Source organism: Choloepus didactylus, chromosome 13 (genome assembly GCF_015220235.1).
Source record: "Choloepus didactylus isolate mChoDid1 chromosome 13, mChoDid1.pri, whole genome shotgun sequence".
NCBI classification, from domain to species: Eukaryota; Metazoa; Chordata; class Mammalia; order Pilosa; family Megalonychidae; genus Choloepus; species Choloepus didactylus.
Window position 1 is genome coordinate 18,356,386 of NC_051319.1, and position 19,599 is coordinate 18,375,984.

At 34.5% G+C, this 19,599-nt stretch overlaps 1 protein-coding gene across 5 annotated transcripts in view; it reads right to left on the reverse strand.

Moving 5' to 3' along the window:
• SSBP2 (single stranded DNA binding protein 2) overlaps positions 1-19,599 on the reverse strand; it is a 402,865-nt gene that overhangs the window by 48,587 nt on the left and 334,679 nt on the right. For 3 of the 5 annotated variants that reach the window (XM_037801547.1, XM_037801544.1, XM_037801546.1), the window contains 2 exons: positions 17,196-17,287; positions 11,924-11,972 (listed from right to left, as the gene is read on the reverse strand). In XM_037801547.1, coding sequence (XP_037657475.1) covers positions 11,924-11,972; positions 17,196-17,287 — 141 coding nt within the window. The remainder of the gene's footprint in view (positions 1-11,923; positions 11,973-17,195; positions 17,288-19,599) is intronic. The other 2 variants (XM_037801548.1, XM_037801545.1) reach the window with 1 other exon arrangement.

Consider the following 19,599-nt stretch of genomic DNA (forward strand, 5'->3'; position numbering starts at 1 on the left):
AGATGCTTTTGGCTATTTGGGACCCCTTACCCTTCCAAATAAATTTGGTAATTGGATTTCCCTTTTCCAATTCTGAAACGTAGGCCATTGTAGTTGCACTGAATCTGTAAATCAATTTCAATAGAGTTGACATCTTAATGATATTTAGTCTTCCAATCCATGAACATGGAATGTCCATGTCCTTCCATTTATTTAAATCTTTGACTTCTTTAAGCAATATTTTGTAGCTTTCTGTGTACAAGTCCTTTACATCCTTGGTTAAATTTATCTGTAGATATTTGATTCTTTCAGTTGCTATGGCAAATGGATTTTTTTTCCTTGATTTCCTCCTCAGATTGTTCATTACTAGTGTATAGAAACACTAATGATTTTTCTGTGTTGATCTTGTATTCCAACACTTTGCAGAAATTGTTTATAGTTCTAGTAGCTTTGTAGATTTTTCTGGGCTTTCTATATACAGTATCATATCATCTACAAAGTTTTACTTCTTCCTTTCCAATTTCGATGCCTTTTATTTCTTTTTCTTGCCTAACTGCTTGAGCTTGAACTTCCAGTACAACTCTGAATAACAGTGGTGACAGTGGGCATCCTTGTCTTATTACAGATCTTAAAGGGAAAGCTTTAGTCTTTCACCATTGAGTACAATTTATCTGTGGGTTTTTCATATATTCCCTTTATCATGTTAAAGAAGTTTCCTTCTATTCCTATCTTTTGAAACATTTTTATCAGGAAAGGATGCTAGATTTTGTCAAATGCCTTTACTGCATCAGTCAGGATGATCATGTGGTTTTCCCCCTTCAATTGGTTAACGTGGTGTATTACATTAACTGATTTTCTTGTGTTGAACCACTCTTGAATGACTGGGATAAAACCCACTTGATTATGGTGTGTAATTCTCTCGATGTGTTGTTGGATTCGATTTTCAAGTATTTTGGTGAGGAATTTTGTATGTATATTCATTCGAGAAATTGGTCTGTAATTTTCTTTCCTTGTAGCATCTTTATCTGGCTTTGGTATTAAGGAAATGTTGGATTCATAGAATGAGTTAGGTAGTGTTCCCTCTTCTTCAATTTTTTGGTATTAATTCTTCTTGGAATGATTGGTAGGAATTCACCTGAGAAGCCACCTGGTCCTGGGATTTTCTTTGTTGGGAGGTTTTTGATGACTGATTACATCTCTTTACTTGTTATTGGCCTGTTGAGGTCTTCTATTTCTTCTGGAGTCAGTGTAGGTTGTTTGGGTATTTTAAGGAATTTGTCCATTTCATCTAAGTTTTCTAATTTGTTGGTATACAGTTGTTCACAGTATCCTCTTATGATCCTTTTTATTCCTGTGGGGTCTTTAGGGAGTTCCCCTTTCTCATTTCTGATTTTATTTATTTGCATCTTCTCTCTTTTCTTTGTCAGTACAGCTAAAAGTCTGTCAATTTAAGGATCTTCTCAAAGAACCAAATATTGGTTTTGTTTATTCTCTCTGCTATCTTATTATTGTAAATTTATTTCTGCTCTAATCTTTGTTATTTTTTTCCTTCTGCTTTCTTTAGGATTAGTTTGCTGTTACTTTTCTTGAGATTTGTTTGAACATCTTCAATTAGTTGTTCCAAATTCGGTGTCTTCTCTGACTTTTTAATTTGTTCCTTTGACTGAGCCATATTTTCCTGCTTCTTAGTATGGCTTGTAACTTCTTGCTGATGTCTAGGCATCTAATTATCTTGATGGGTTTACTCAGATTTTGAGTCTCTCTCTTACCTAAGGCTTTATTGTTGATTGGGTTTTTGTTAAGGCTCTTTGACTCTTGGTTCAATCTATTCTAGATCTTTAGAATTGCCCACGTTTAAATGATCAAAACAGGGCCAGGGGCCCTTGCAGAGGGCACAGACCAGTTCCAAAGGGCCCTAGGAAGATGGTCAGGAAAGACTCCAAAAAGCCTTTTATTCCCCAGCTTCCCAAAGCAGTGCTTCCCTGTCCTGCTCAGGAGATGGCATTCTTTAGCAAATTCTTCCCCACAGGCTTCTGGAGGGAGTGTTTTTTTAACCTCCACACACGCCATCCCTGGTAGGGATTGTGTTAAAACAATGTCCAGAGGGAACCCTTTCTGAAGCAGGCTAGAGCCAGTACCCAGCATTCCACCCTCGCCTATCAGCAGCCCACACTCATCACTTGGCCTGTTTCCTAGCAGAAAGATTCCTATGTCCCTCTCTCTCCATCCACAGCAGCCATCAACAGACTCTACTGAGGCTGCTTGCCTTGAGGGTGGATGATTCATGCACAGTTCCTTTGCTGAAGCTTCTCAGTCTCCCCATTTCACTCTTTCCTGGATGCTGTCAGTGCTCTCATGGCCTCTGGAGGCCCAGAACCATTGTTTCATACAGTTTCTGCCTGTCCTCTAGCTGCTTTTGGATAAGAGTGTATCCTGTCACTCCCTATTCTGCCACCTTCCCTGGAAATTCTGCATAAAGGTATAAAATTTATCTATTTTTTCTTTTATTGCTCATGCTTTGGGTGTAAAGTCTGAGAAATCATTGCCTTACAGAAGGTCATGAAGATGCTTCCCTAGGTTTTATTTTAGGAGTTTTATAGGTCCAGTTCTTATATTTATGTTTTTGATCCATTTTGAGTTGATTTTTGTATATGGTGAGAGTTAGGGGGTCCTCCATTCTTTTGCATATGAATATCCAGTATTCCCAGCACCATTTGTTGAAGATACTATTCTTTTCCAAATGACTGGACTTGGAACCATTGTCTAAAATCAGTTGTCCATAGTTGTGAAGGTTTATTTCTGAACTCCCATTTTGATTCCATTGATCTATATGTCTGTCCTTGTGCCAGTAACATGCTGTTTGATTACTGTGGATTTATAATAAGTTTTAAAATTAGAAAGTGTGAATTGTCTGAATTTCTTCTTTCTCAAGATGGCTGTGGCTATCCAGGGTCCCTTATTCTTACAAGTAAGTTTGATGATTTGCTTGTCCATATATGCAAAGAAGGTTGTTTGAATTTTAATTGGGATTGTGTTGAGTCTGCAAATGGCTTTGGGTAGAACTGGCATCTTAACAATATTTAGTCTTCTGAAACATGAACATTGAATATCCTTCAATTCTTTGATTTCTTTGAGCAATGTATTGTATGTAGTCTTCTGTGTATAAGTCCTTTACAATCTTGGTTAGATTTATTCCTAGATGTTAGATTCTTTTAGTTGCTATGTAAATGGAGCTTTTTTCTTGATTTCTTTTTCAGATTGTTCATTACTAGTATATAGAAATATTAGTGATTTTTGTGTGTTGATCTTAAACACAGTCACTTTACTGAATTCATTTATTAGCTCAAGTAGCTTTGCTGAGTATTTTTCAGGATTTTCTAAACTGGATCATGTTATATAAAATAGAGAAAGTTTTGTGTCTTCCTTCCAATTTGGACACCTTTAATTTCATTTACTTGCCTAATTGCTCTGGCTTTAATTGCCAGTACAATGTTGAATAACAGTGGGGATAAGTGGGCCATCTTTGTCTTGTTCCTGATCTTAGAGCAAAAGTTTTCAGTCTTTCACTGTTAAGTATGATATTAGCTGTGAGTTTTTCATATACACCCTTTATCATATTGAGAAAATTTCTTTCTTGTTCCAGTTTGCTAAAGCTGCTGTTATGCAAAATACCAGAAATGGATTGGCTTTTATAAAGGGAATTTATTGGGTTACAAACTTACAGTTCTAAGGCCATGGAAGTGTCCAAACAAGGCATCAACAAGAGGATACCTTCACTAAAGAAAGGCCAATGGCATACAGAACACCTCTGCCAGCTGGGAAGGCATGTGGCTGTAGTCTGGTAGTCCTTTGCTCCCAGGTTGCATTTCAAAATGGTTTTCTCCAAAATGTCTCTAGGCCTCTGTCTCTCTTAGCTTCTCTCAGCTCTTTGCTTGGTTTTCCTAGGGTATTTCTCTCTAAGTGTCTGGGAGTCCTCTCTTACCTTCTCCAGGGCAAATTCTGGGCTTCATCTCTTAGCATCTCCAGACATCTTTCTGTCTGTATCTGCAAGCTTCTCCAAGCATCTGGGTCCGTGTCAGCTCTTAGCTTCTCCCAGGGGCAAACTCTGGAATACATATCTTAGCTTCTCTCCAAAATATCTCTCTTAGCTTCTCTGAGCTCCTTGTTTCTGTGAGTTCTCTTAAAGGACTCCAGTGATCTAATTAAGACCCACCCAGAAAGGGTGGGGTCATATCTCCATGGAAATAATTTAATCAAAAGTCTCTCCCACAGTTGTGTCACATCTCCATGGAAACAATCAAAAGGTTCCACCCAACAAAATTGGATTAAAAGATCATGGCTCTTCTGGGGTCCACAACAGTTTCAAACCAGCACACTATATTACTAGTCTCTGTAAGTCTTATACCTATTTTGGACTTCAATTCTTCTATTAATGCCTTCTTTCATATTTACTTGATTTTTTTGTATTGAAACATATTGAGTCCATTCTCATTTCTTTTCTGTATACATTTTTTCATATATTTTCTTTATGGTTACTATGAGGCTTAAATTTAACATCCTAAATCTACATCAACAATGTTTGATTTAACTTCAATAGCATACATATACAATGTTCATGTAACCTGCCATCTACCCACCTTTTTGTTGTACTTTTATGTAAATTATGTCTTTAAATATTGTATTTCCAAAACCATAGTTATCATTACTTTTTAGGCATATCCATTTTATAATCTGTAAGAAGTGAAAAGTGGAGTTACCTGCCAAAAAAATTGAATAAATTTATAATTACTCATATGGTTACCTTTACCTGAGGTCTTTATTTCTGCATGCCACTTTGGTCCACTGCTTAATTTCCTTTCCTCTCAGTCTGAAGAATTCCCTTTAACATGATTGTAGGGCAGGTCTAATGGTGATGAACTTCCTCAGCTTTTGTTTATCTGGGAGCACCTTAATCTCTCCCTCATTTTTGAAAGAGTGTCTCACTTGATATAACATTCTTGGTTGGCAATTGTTTTCTTTTAGCACTTTAAATATTTCATCCCACTTCCTTCTTCCATGGTTGATAATGAGAAATCAGTGCTTAATCTTATTGAGACTCTTTGTATGTAACATGTTGATTTTCTCTTATAGCTTTCAGTACTCTCTTCTTATCCTTATCAATTGACAGTTTGATTACTATGTGTCTGGGCATGGTTCTTTTCGAATCTATCCTGTTTGGGTTTCATTAGTTTTTTTGAATGAATATACTGATGTCTCAATAAGTTTAGGAAGTTTTCTGCCATTATTTATTTGAATATTCCTTCTGCTCTCTTCTCTATTTCTTCTCCTTCAGACTCATGTAATGCAAATATTGGTGTGCTTGATGATGTCCCACAAGTCTCTTAGGCTATATTTACTTTTTAAAATTCTTTCTTCTTTGGGTTCCTCAGCCTGAATCATTTCAATTGTCTTATCTTCAAGATTGCTGATTCTTTTCTCTACCAGGTCCAATCTGCTTTGAATCCCTCTAGGGAATTTCTCATTTCAGTTTTTGTGGTCTTCAACTCCAACCATATGGTGTGGTTCCTTTTTCAAATTTCTCTTTATTGAGATTCTCATATTGTTCAGTAATCATTTTCCTGATGTCATTTATTTATTTTGCTGTGTTTTCCTTTATCTCCTTGAGCATTTTGAGGATCAATTTTTTAAAGTCTGTATCTGTTATGTCCAAAGTCTGATGATCTTCATTGGTGGTTTGTGGATTTTTACCTTGTTCCTGTGGGCCATCATTTCCTGTTTCTTTGTCATCTTTTTTGCACACTACATTTTAATATCTTAAAGAGTTAACTGTAGGATTTAATCCCTGAGCTGTCTTTTCCTTAAGTTTGTATCCAGCTAGTGATATGGCAGCAACATCCTCAAGTGCCAGGAGCTAACAAAAACAAACCAACACAGAAACAACTTTCACAGACTTTGCAAATTGGCTGTGCTTTGTCTGGTAGTTTCCTTTAGAGTTTATCCTTCCCATCGAGAAGATCAGCCTGAGATGAATAAGAAATGCAGGGTCTTCTCTGTCTTATCTTAGCCTCTCTGAAGACTGCTTCTTGTCCTGGGCTTGTGCTCCCTCATGAACTTAGGAATTCCGCCCCCCTCTCCCTTTTCCTTGAATTTGAACACCACCCCCCCCCCCCCCTCCACCAACTCCCTATGAGATAGACTTCCTCCCTCTCCTAGGTGCTTAATGCAGGTAATCCTTTGCCTCAGGCATTTTGACTTAATCTTCACTTTCACTACTTTAGCTGTCTGCAAGCTGCTTCTATCTCTGACAAGTTCTGGGAAGGTGAGCCTGAGACAAGCTTCCTAGTTCTGTTTTACAGGCTTCCACCTGATATATTACCACCCACAAATAGGCACTCCAGTACGTGCGTAGGAGTGACTCTACTCCCTCCAGAATAGGGCCAGAGACCCATGATGGGAGTGCAGGCTGGCATCACACCACACTGGGAAGGGTTTAGGGGAGGGACTAGTGAAGGTCCCATGAGCTTCTCCTACCATTTTTCAAGCTGTGTTGTCTTGATTCAGCACTCACCCAATTACTGCAACCCATTAACTATACTCCACAGTTTTGAGGAAGATGGCTCTGCCAGTTTTTGCCAGTTGTTCAAAGATTCTATAGGGGAATGGCACTCTGGAGCTTCTTACACTGTCATCAGCATATCTGTTCAAAGCAATTTTTCATTATCAAATCGTGGATAGTGAAGGATAAAGCAATTAAGCAAATATATTGTAGATAATGATAGCCAGGCTTCTCATGTTCAGAGAATCGAGTACAAATATGGAAAGAAAGGCTAGAATGAACCCTGTAGTACTGTACTAAAATTAAAGGTATCATTGTGAACACAGGCTTTTAATATATACTGATAGACATTGAAAGATATAGATGTATGTCAGTGTGTGTGTGTATAAATATATATACATTTCCTAGTTCTGTTGTTGAGATGGTTTACATTAGGGTCTCCTGTCTGTGTTGTAGAGACCTTTAGTTTTCTTTTTAATGTTTATTCTAATAACATACAACCTAATTCAGTGCTGTTATGTTCACAGTGTTGTACTACCATCATCATTACTAAAACTGTTCCATCACTCCAAATAGAAACTCTGTACAATTTAAGCATTAAGTCCTCATTGCCTATACCCATCTGGCTCCTGATAACCAATATTCTAGTTTCAGATTAAGAATTTGCTTATTCTAATGATTTCGTAACAGTGAGATCATATAATATTTGTCTTTGAGATTTATCCATGTTGTTGCATGTATCAGAACTTTATTTCTTTTTATGAATGAATAATATTCCATTGTACAATACAAACTGGGAACCCTAATATAAACCATGGATTGTAGTAAATAGTATAATTATAATAATGTGATGGTTGGGTTCATGTGTCAACTTGGCCAGGTGATGATGCCCAGTTGTCTGGTCAAGCAAGCACTGGATTAACCATTACTGCAGGGACATTTCATGGCTGGTTAATAAACCAGAAGGCTGGTTTATTAAATCACCAGTCAATTGATTGCATCTGTGGCTGATTACATCTATAGTCAACTAAGGGAGTGTCTTCCACAATGAGAGAATCCAATTAGATGGATTTAATCCAATTAGTTGAAGACACTTAAGGGAGAAGAGGGAATTTTCATTTCTGCTTCTGCCAGCCAGCCTCTCCTGGGGAGTTCATCAGAGAAGGAGTTGCTAGCTTGTGAACTGCCCTACGGAATTTGGACTCATGCATCCCCATAGTTAAGTGAAACACTTTTATAAAATCTCTTATTTACAGATATCTTCTGTTGGTTCTGTTTCCCTAGAGAACCCTGCCTAATACAAATCATATTCTTTCATCAATTGTAACAAATGTACTACACTAATGCAAGGTGTTAATAACAGGTCAGGTATATGGTTATTATGTATTTTCTGCATGATATTTCTGTAAACCTATAAATTCTATAATATAAAAATAATAAATAAATAGAAAAACAGTGAATGAAATAATCATCAGAGTCCAAATGATATACGTGAATGAATGAATGAATGAATAGGGGAAAAAGAAAAGCTTTGTGTTATCATAGAAAGCCACCTAATAATTTGAAAAGGACAGAATTAGAAAACAGGCAGTTGGCAACCAACACAGTAAAAACTGATTTGGGCAAGAATCATCAATGGATATGCAAACTAGTGGATGCCTATGAGGAGAAAGAGGATATTTATTATAGTCTCAAACTATGACTCCACCAGTTAATAATTACAATGGGAAAAATAGTAACTGTATGGAGGAAGAAATCTGACAAGAACCTCCTTAACCAAGTGAGCAAAGTTAGCATTACTAGTAATGGGAAATATCAGCATTATGTCCCTCCTGAAATGATGCACTGAGAAAAACAAAATTACTTCTGTGGTATTCCTGCCAAATACTCATAACCTGAATCTATTCATGAGAAAACATCAGACAAAACCAAATTATGGTACATTTTGGCTTATACTCAGCAAACTGTCAAAAAGAAAAGCTGAGAAACCGATCCAGATTAAAGCAGAAAAAAGAGACATGACATGAGAGATAAATGCAACAAATGAACTGGGATTTTCTTTTGGTGAAATCTGAATAAGGTCCGTAGATTAGAATACAAAGTTGCATCAATGTTAATTTCCTTATTTTGATTATTGTACTGTGGTTATGAAAGACAATGTCTGTGTTCTTAGGAAACACATACTCAAGTATTTAGGGACAGAGGGCCATCATGTATGCAACTCACATTCAAATGGTTCAGAAAAAGATATGAAATTATAAAGCAAATGTGGTAAAAGATTAATACTTGGGGAACCTGGCTGAAGGATATACGGGAATTCTTTTTACTAGTCTTGCAGCTTTTCTGTAATCTGAAGCTACTTCAAAAAACATATTTAAAAGAAAAAAGTCAATAACACATATTTGAAAACAACTACTTTAATATCCTGTCTTGAGGAGCCAGAGACTTACGGTACTGATAAAAAATGAAGAATGCAATATTAAATATGGACAGGAAGTCCAAGTGTGGAATTTTCACTACAATATAAAGAGTCGTTTTTGGGAAAAATTCCTCAACACTTTTTGCTCCTGTTTCATAGAGACCCTATATATATATTTTTTATTAAACTCAGTTTTATTGAAATACATTCACACACCATACAATCATCCATGGTATACAATCCACTGTCCACAGTATGATAACATAGTTATGCGTTCATCACCACAATCTATCTCTGAACATTTTCCTTACATCAGAAAGAACCACAAGAGTAAAAAATACAAATGAAAAAAGAACACCCAAATCATCCCTCCCATCCCACCCCATTTGTCCTTTAGTTTTTATCCTCATTTTTCTACTCATCCATACACTAGATAAAGGGGGTGTGATCCACAAGGTCTTCACAATCACACTGTCACCCCTTGTAATCTACATTATTATATAATGGTCTTCAGGAGTCCAGACTGCTGGGCTGAAGTTTGGTAGTTTCAGGTATTTACTTCTAGCTATTCCAATACATTAAAACCTAAGAGGTGTTATCCATATAGTGCATAAGAATGTCTACCAGAGTGACCTCTTGATTCCATTTGAAATCTCTTAGCCACTGAAACTATTTCGTCTCATTTTGCATCCCTCTTTTGGTCAAGAAGATACTCTCAGTCCCACGATGCCGGGGACCCTATATTTTTGCTAGAATGTCATCAGTTTCCTATTTTTTTTCTTGATCTCCTAATAAATTTTTTTAGAGGAATGTTTTTCCTTGGTATATTCAGGATGATGTGTTTTTTCTCTTTCTGAATTTTTTTTTTCTTTACTCACATACGTTGAGTGAGGAGAGATGTATCCAGATGTGGTATGTATTAAACAGGGGCCTGCTTCCAACTCCATTACTTGTCTACATGTGTCCAGTCAAATGCCCATTTAAGATTGACCACTGGACAGCAGTTTGATATGCATAGCTCCTAGCCTAATTCCTTATGTTTCTCAGGCTATAAAATAGTGCAGGGCTGCTGACCTGATTATAGTAAATTGTCCTATCCACACTGCTTGGCTCTATAAATCCTGAAGTGAAGAAGTACCTAAAAAAAAGCAAAAATCACCAGAATGCACTGCTACTACAGCTCTTTTCATTTCTGTCTCTAATATTCTTTACTGGAACAAAGCACCATCCTTAATATAACCATCCCTCAATCCCACCCACCTTTCTATGTGGATTTTAGGAGATGTAGTCTCTGGATAAGAGTATAAAAGAAGTTACTGATTGAATGAGCAGCCTGTGAGTGTGATCTGGCTGTCTGCAATGGGCAGTAGATGGATGGATGGCTGAACTGACAGTGAAGTAGGAGAAAAGGGTCTTCCCGCTTCTACATGGAAAGGCTTAAACACAGTTAGAGTGGGCTATTGATTATGCATTTAAACATTTAATCCAGTTTCATCAGACATGCAGATAATGGACATTCTTTCCACATTCTGATAATAGGAAGATTGTTGAGATTGAGTTTTTGGTGTCAGAAAAATTTTCACTTTTGGCATTCGTATGGGTATTTTAATAGGAAGTTGAAGACGTTTATCTTGAGATACTAGCCAGATGCCATTTTAAAATAAAATGAACTAGTAAAGGCAAATAGCATGAAGTAAAAAGAAATGTGAGCTCTTGAAAGCATTCAAGTAAACTGAAAGAATTTTGGAGGAATAAAGATATTCACTTTATAACGTAATATCTGGCAAAACAGTATCTTAGAAAGAAGATCTGTTGAAGTTAAATAGCCCATTAAACACTCAAATGGAAGCAACATCATCATTCTTTTCAAAAAATTTCATTCAATTAGCAAATGCCATAGGTATTGAAACTAAGAAAGAGATAGGTAATATAAATGAACACTTTTTTTCTCTAAAACTACAACAGTTTCCATCTACCTATTTGAGAAGAAAGTGATTTCTGCTTTAGGATAGTATAAACAATGGATAGGATGATTCTTCCTATACCATACATATGTCAACTGAAGTTTAAATTAACCTTAAACACTGGATCGGTTTCATGTTTATTTAGCAGTAAGGCCAATGAAGGTGCCTTTGTGCATATTAGCAAAAGGCACCCTTCAGATGTCCAGAGGCTTCATAAATGGTACACAAACTGTATTTTAGACCCCCACTGACTCCTCTGACCCAGGTACTTTTGAGCAGTGCACAGACTACACAAACGTACACAGCAGTCCTCTCTCACATATTGAGGAACTCATGGTTTCAAAGTCAAGATAGAAAACATCTCCAGTATCATATTAACTTTAAGACTGATGGCTTAATTTTCAACCTATGCATATACTTATGTGACATTATTATGAAAGAAAAATAGCTGTGCAGTCAAACCACTGACACAAACATGTAAGGAAAATTCACTGGATGTCAGACACATAGACAGGATGTCCAAGGATGGCAATTTAGCTCACAGGCACAAGGCAAATATGCAGTTATTTCCTGAGGCAGTGAGAGACCAAAGCTAGGAATAATTAGTACAGCAAAGAAAATCATAATAACTTGCAAGTCTCTGATAAGGTCCCTAGAATAAAAACCTATCTGGCAACTTAGAGATTAAAATAACTAACATGAAGTTCAAACCATTTTAGGAAAAATACAGACCACTATATAAATGCTATATAAATCACACTACTTCTATATTTATTTTTGAAAGTCTATTAATCTACCAAGAATGCATGTCTCTGTTAGATCTTCAAGCTATATATATATATATATTCAAAAAATTTGTATTTTTCTAAAACCATATACAAAACTTATTTTGAATGATTACTTTTAAAAAAAGCTAATAGAACAAATTGCAGGGCTTTCAAAAGCAACTTTTTATATTGCTAAATGCTACAGATTGCAAAAATAACAATAAATATTTATACTCACTGAATTGGCATTTGTTGGGTTTGGCCAAGGTCTACCACCACCCGGACCCCTATAAGACAATATACCAAATGAACTTTTAGCCAATGCTTTGAACTTTTAACAATAAGCAATAACAAAACATAAAATCTTAACTTTCCAATTCAGTTACCATGCAGTTCTAGTTGAGTACTGAAATTACTCTTTTGATATTTAGTTTTGTAGCTTTTAAATGTTAAATCAAAATTTTTATTCTTTACAGTTTTCCTCCCAGATAAAACTTTTAGTAGGTCCAGTTTTATTTTAATATTAAATTTTGTTATTGTAATAACCACTAAAAGTGGTAATCACCATATAGCAGAAAATATATACATATATTTAAATCATTATAAAAATATACTTTGAGGATTAAAAGCACTAATTATAAATATAAACTACAATGCAGTGTCAATATAAGTGTTATCTGTATCTCATTAAAAACGGATTTGTAAAATTTCCTATATATAAGATGATTGCTCTTATTAAGCTACAAAAAAAGGCAAATAAAAGGTGTTTAAATTTGCCTCCTTTTCAAAAATCACATCTTATAGAGAATCATACACATTGCTTTATATATCTATATATCTATCTTTCAGTGCCATTCATGATTTAGTTACTACTAAATAAAGGAAACACAGTTCATGTTTTCATGATTTTAGGTCAAGACAGTGGCCACTGTAAATCTAGGAAAAAGCAGGAGATAATGCATGCCAATGTATGCCAATATATTACCTCATTTTAGGGTGGAGAGGTTTGTATTCCAGAGCTTAAAAGGATATGAAGACTTACGAAGATTTTAAAACAAAATTAATCCCCAATTAATTCAGTCAAAAAGGTATTATCCTCATGCTTTATGACAAAGTATCCTTGAATAAACACTACCTGATGAGAAACACCGACTCTTGTCAGTCAGTCATCTGTAATCAGGGTCACTCAAAATTCCCTCTCCTCTAACAGCTAAGACAATAAAAATTTCAAATTAAAAATCATGTCCCTTGGTCTTTATTCTAGGGACCTGAAACCTAAAGTTCTAAATGTTAAATAAAGCGGTTGTTCAAGTTAGTTATTATATTATCCTTGTTTGCTTAAATATTTAGAACGATTTTTAGTTTGGATTTGGGCTTCCCCAAGAGTGTAAATAGCAGGGAAGCACTCTATTAAAGATGTCCAAGAAGAATTTTTTCACAATTCTGCTTGAGAAATAGAAAGGGGAAATAAGACGCCTTCTATTTTCTATTGAGGCACAGAAGGGGAAAATAAGATGCCTTCTAGAAGAGGGGACTTGACCAAAGTATGGCAAGCACATAAAGAGAAGGTGAGGGGCACTTATATTGTCTAGGGAACTACTGCTTCTCCAAGATTACCATTATCATTATTTTACAATTAGTTACAGGAATACTTTATAAAGATGATTTTATATACAGGACTTGATGCCTTCATGGACAGAAACTAAAGAAAAACAGAAGATATGTGGTGATCATGTAAAATATTTGGACACATGATTTATTTGATGTTAAGTGAAACCCAATAGAGAAATACAGAATTTTGGGAAACATTTATCTTAAGACAATATAAAAATAAATAGCATATCCAAATCAGGCAAAAATTTATATACAATGATATTATGTAGGTATTGATTTCATAATTTTGAAATATTATGTCTAAACAAGGACTGCATGAGTAAGATGTATCAAAATAACAAAATAATCATTTATACATTTTGATTAATAAATACTAATTATGTATTTTATATTAAATTACATTTTAATATTATAAGAGGTTAAACAATAATCTGTATTAATAAGATAAATTTCACCCAACATGATCATTGTCTTTGAAACATATTTTAAGTTTCACAAATAGCACTGAATGAAGTGGGGGTTATTAAGAATGAGTGGTCCTATTAGAACAACTACTTAAATTCAGAAATTCCCACTCTTTTTGAGGGCCATCAGTATTATTGAGAAAGTATTTTATAAATTATATTTTGAGACATAATTTTGAGTGAAAAATTCTGAAGTATAATCAGGTTAGCCTCATTTAAAAATAAAGAGAAAAATGGTATCTAAAGAATTCTGTATTTTTTGGTAAGGGTGTATATGGATATGACAGTGACTACCAAAGAGAACAAACCTTAATTAAGTCCTCTTTTCCTCTGTAATTCAAAGTCATTTTATTTCAAGATAGTAACTACACAAATTTTATAGTTCTAGAGGATCTAATATGGAACAAGAAGATCCTTTGAAATCCTTTTTTCCTTTTAGTTTCTATAAAATAGCGAAGTGTCAAAGGTGAATTAGAAATACTGAATCCCACATTCTTTGGGAATTTGTATAAATGTAGTTAACTGAGAAATGCATCACTATTCAAGTTTCCTTTAAAACTAATCTATAATGCATTTGAAAATATTTGTGGCAATACTTTATAAATTATAAATTATTTAAATTAATATCAAGCTTTTACTTTTATAGATATAATATTAGTTATAGAAACATTAAAAATACACTGTTATTATAATTTTAAATCACACTGCATAATTTATCCTGTGTTTAGGACATGGAAGTATAAAGATTAAATCAGCATAATCCTCTTTCGAGGTGGTCAATATTCTTTAAAAGCAAAATCATAAAAATTTTGTTGCAAATAGTTTATACTGTGATACAAAGTTTCAGTTAAAATACAGAATTTAATTACTTTAGTGACCAGGGTTGGGTATTTTTTATTGTCATTGATAATTGCATTGATAAATGCTAAAAAGTGACAAGCTAAAGACAAATCATCCAGATAGGACTCTATAGTATACAAAAATTTTCTACTGCTAGAGATAAGATATTGCTTAAGGCAACACCATTCTAATACCTTTTTCTTATATTTTTAAGTTTCCCAACATAAAAAAAAAATGACATGAAGAAAGCCAAAAACCAATACTTGTCTGTACATAGTAAAACTTACTTTATTTTAAAAATAGTTAATTATGTGAACTTCAATAAAGTCCACTTTATTGAGTACAATGGAAATAAGAGTTTGTTTTATTTTTTGTTTCTTAAAATTCACTTTTGCTTTGTTAGGACCAATATTAATACAAGAAGATTTTCTCTGGTTGGATCTTCTATACTATATAACTTTTCCTATAACAGGGTTTATACAATATTTACAATTTCTTTGACCTTGAAGGAGTTCAAATTTATTAACTGAAAATTGCATTAGGCCCAAATAAAAGGCAATAGTAACAAATCATGGAAATCCGGGTCTGTAGGGCTTAAAGTAGAAAAATTTAGAAAGTATTTTGATACATCTATATGAGAAACCCAAACCAAAATCTCAACAAAAATATCTGAAATTTCAACCACATTTTTAGTCTTCATAATCTAGGGAATTAAAGGTGCCTAGATGTACATGTTTAATTGTAAGTGAGAATGGAACTAGAAAATTTTAAGCAGCTATTTGAGTCTCCCAGTAGTCAGAAGCAAGATTTTTTTTCTCCCTACAGGCAAACATAGGTTTATTTAAAATTGGCCATATAGCAATTATAATGCAAAGTAATCTACAGAATGATATTAGATACCTTAATATTTAATGATGATTCTGACTGATCATAGTATTCAAAATATATACACCTTATATCTGTTGCATTTTAAAGTGAAAATATCAGGAGATATTCTAAAGTGAAAATATCAGGAGATAATATATAAATATTTTTAAATATATTATCTCCATCCTACAAGTAAGAGTTTCGGCCTTTGACAGAAACACAAATTATCACTCACCCTTTTTTATAGTAACCACTATAAAAGGCTAAGCTTTTGGAGAATTTAAAAAGAGTCAAACTTCATGTCTATCCATTTTTACTTTAAAGGTGAAAAGACGGGACAGGAAAATTTGACCTACTTTTCCCCCCAGTTCTGTTAGTTTTGAGTCTGGCTGTTACCCATCTATTAACCTATTTTCTATTTTCGGCAAAATTGCTTTCCATGAAAATGGTTTCAGATGATTAAAAAACAATCCCTTCTGGCAGTGTGATTGTGAAAGCCTTGTGGATCATACTCCTTTTATCCAGTGTACGGATGGATGAGTAGAAAAATGGGGACAAAAAACTAAATGAAAAATAGGGTGGGAGGAGGGGATGACTTGGGTGTTCTTTTTTTACTTTTATTTTTTATTCTTATTTTTATTTTTTTGGGTACAAGGAAAACGTTCAACAAAGAGATTGGGGTGATGAATGCACAACTAAATGATGGTACTGTGAACAATTGATTGTACACTTTGGATGACTGTATGGTGTGTGAATATATCTCAATAAAATTGAATTAAAAAAAAAAAAACCTTAAATACATCAAAAGAGCTTATCTGACAGCATGTCTTCAATGCTACCAAGCAAAGGAAGAGTTATTTAATTAGATATGAAAATAACCAAAAGATAGACTTAAGGAAAATATATTTGAGAAACCACCTACAACGCTATGTGGAACACTTTCATTATCTCCAGAAAGCTTTCTTTAGGCCACATCATGGTACAGATTCTACGATGAATTAATGAAAGTCACTAACAAGAACTTGGTGTTTATGTAACTTTGAGGACAAGTTGGATAACCAAAACTAAATTAAAAATCCTTAACAAATTCCATTATATTGCCTGATAGAAACAAACTACCCTCTCTGGGTTTGAAAAGTTCTTTACAGTGAAACTCTTTTGTCTATTTCTCACCTAAGGACATGATACCATGGAAAGTTCTTTAACATGGAAGATACTACCAGAGAGAGAATTCTTCCTGTGTTGAGGGAGGCTCCAACAAAGCAAAAGTAACGGCACAAATATATTTAAAAGAGTCAAAAAACTTTACTCTCAGGAATCATTATGCATCTGTTAAAATGAGATTAAAAAGATAAAGCTCATGGTCATGGTGTCAGCATCTCTTCATACTTCTGTGAATGCTCTATATGGAGACTATGTATATATTTATAGAAGACTCATTTTTGTGATGACTAAACAAATAAAACATGAAAATGAGAAAAGAAACAGGCTAAAAGTTGGCATTTATGGTACCTAAAAATGGAAAAAAAATTAATGGTTGCAAGGGAAGGAATAAAAACATAGAGGACATGTGAAAATGAAACAAACATTACAGCTCATCTTTATACTAAACAGAGATTTAGGAGTCCAATTTTTTTTTTTTTTTTTTTTTTACAAAGTAGTATCACGTTAGTAGACAGAAAATAAAGCACTTTGGTAAACAGGATAATATAGCATTCTGCTTACATGTTCATTCCAGGCATTCCAGGGCCACCTAAAGCATTCAGTGGGGGTCTCATTGCACCTCCATAGTTCTGTAATGATAACCAAGGGTCAGACTACCACAAAACAAAAAAACAAAACCAAAGAGGAGGGGGGAAAGAAAGGAGAGCATGTTAATGATTTCCCTACATAACTCCTGACTGGATAAGGCCTGTGCAATTCATTCTCTGAAGGGTCCACTCTTGTACTTTTGCTTCTATTTTAACAATTACTCTACTTTGGTTGGTGTCTTTTAAAAATTACGTGAGTATGTAAGATCATTAGAGTATGTTAAATGATTTAAGGTATGGTTGAATCATAATATTCAACATACCTTTATTCATTTCTTAATATCTGTACAATAGTGAACTTTTTCAAATAAAACCCTTTATAAATCCAAAACTTTGCTTTTAAAGCAAAGATTTAGTCACCATGTTTGAAATTATCACACCAAAACAATTATATAAAGCCTAAAAAAAATAAACAAAAACCCAAGTGAGCCCAATATAAGAAAGTTGGAGGTAAACTTCTGTCCACAAAATAAACTTTCCAACACAGAAATGCACTAATATACAAATACACAAAAATATATGAATACTAAAGTATACTCAAAATATGTACATATGAGCTTTATGATAATAGGCTTCTGTGACTATCTGTTATGTACCTTCAAAACACATCATATTAGCTTACTTTAGTTGCCATAAAGTTCCAAAGATTAATTTTATCATTATCATGTTTATGATAGTGACATTTTGACAATATTGACCAGTTTCATGCTTGGCTTTTTGGCACAATTACTCCTCCAACCTTTCTGACTACTCTTTTGCAATTTCCTTTGCTGGCTCCTTTTATTTGGTAACTCTTTAAACGTAGCTTTTCCCTATGTTCAATCCACAACATTCTTTTCAATAAATATCCATTTATGGGTAATCTTATCTAACTGTTCACAATACCACATCTTTTATCTTTTGTCACAATATATCTCTTAAGCTCCAACTCAAAGGATGCATAAGCTCCAATTATAAGTTGAACATATGGGTCTTTTCCATTGGATACCACCCCAGAGGTCTGAGAGGTCCTTCTCTTCCTTTTCCTTCAATTCCAACATCTAGTCAGTCACCAAAGTCTATTACAGTGAATTAGCTCTTGAAATAGTGTTCTCCTTCCTATTACTAATCTTTGTCATTCATCTGTCTTAAGTGGTCTCTCTGACTCTAGTCTCTCGCCTTTCCAATCTGCTCTCCATACTGCCTCCAGAGCTATCTTTCTAAATTTCAGTCCTATTCATGTCACTTAAAAATCATGATTGCCAATACTGTCTCTCAAATAAGTTTAAACTCCTCTGCGAGGCTCTATGAGGTTTTCACAGCTCAGGACCAACCCATCTTTCCTGTCCTCATTTCCTACAGTTTGTAACTTCTTCCCCTTCTCCAAACCATATCCTCCAGCTGGCTGGATTTCTGTGGTTCAGAAATACACACTTTTACACTCATGTTGACTCACCTCCCTTGGCCTTCTAAGTAAATGCTAAGATCCGAGGAACTATTCAATGAGAGAATGCCTAACTCCAGAGAGTAAGTCAGTTGATAAATGAAATTATGTAGCTGCAAGCTAGTCTCATTGTTTACTTTTACTTTAAGGAAATACTATTTAAACATCCTAATTTTTGTGTGCTATGGGATACTAGAATGTTCTTTGTCCACCAAGGGAATAGGTAGTTCCCTTAACCTTGAAATCATGTGTGGCGGTGGCAGCAGCAGTATTAGTAAGAGATCTCTGAGAAGAAAGTTAGTCACTGGGGAGAAAATCTGAATAGTAAAATGTAATAGAAATGCTTCACAAGGCAAATCTTACTTCCTTGTCATCTTAGAGGATCTGTGTTTTATTTTATCAAGGAAAACATTACTTTTCCTTATAGCTCTGGTCACAGACTTTGGTTTGAATCTTTGTAGTCACTGCCCTGTTTCCTTTGCACTCTTTCTAGATGGGTGATCTTGGGCCAATGATTCACTCAGCCTTAATTTCCTTATCTGTAAAGTTATAATATCATCTCCCTTATAAGCTTGTTGGAGGACAAAATGAAATCATATGAAGAACCAATCACAGTGCTTGGTGCTCAAAAATACCAGCTGATATTTCTTCTTACCATTAATAAAGGATTAATTAAATGAGTCCTCATCTCATTAGCTTTCCATGAACCCTCAACCCTAAGAGAACTACTTGCTTGTTCATCTAATAATTCCATGACAGATTATGCATATTTCTATTCTAGACTTTGTTCCTCTGTAAAATATTTTTTTCTTCAGTGTTTACATTTCCTGCTAAATCATAAGCACCTTGAAGCAGAGACTCTGTTTTATTCATCTTTGTAAATCTACTGCTCAGG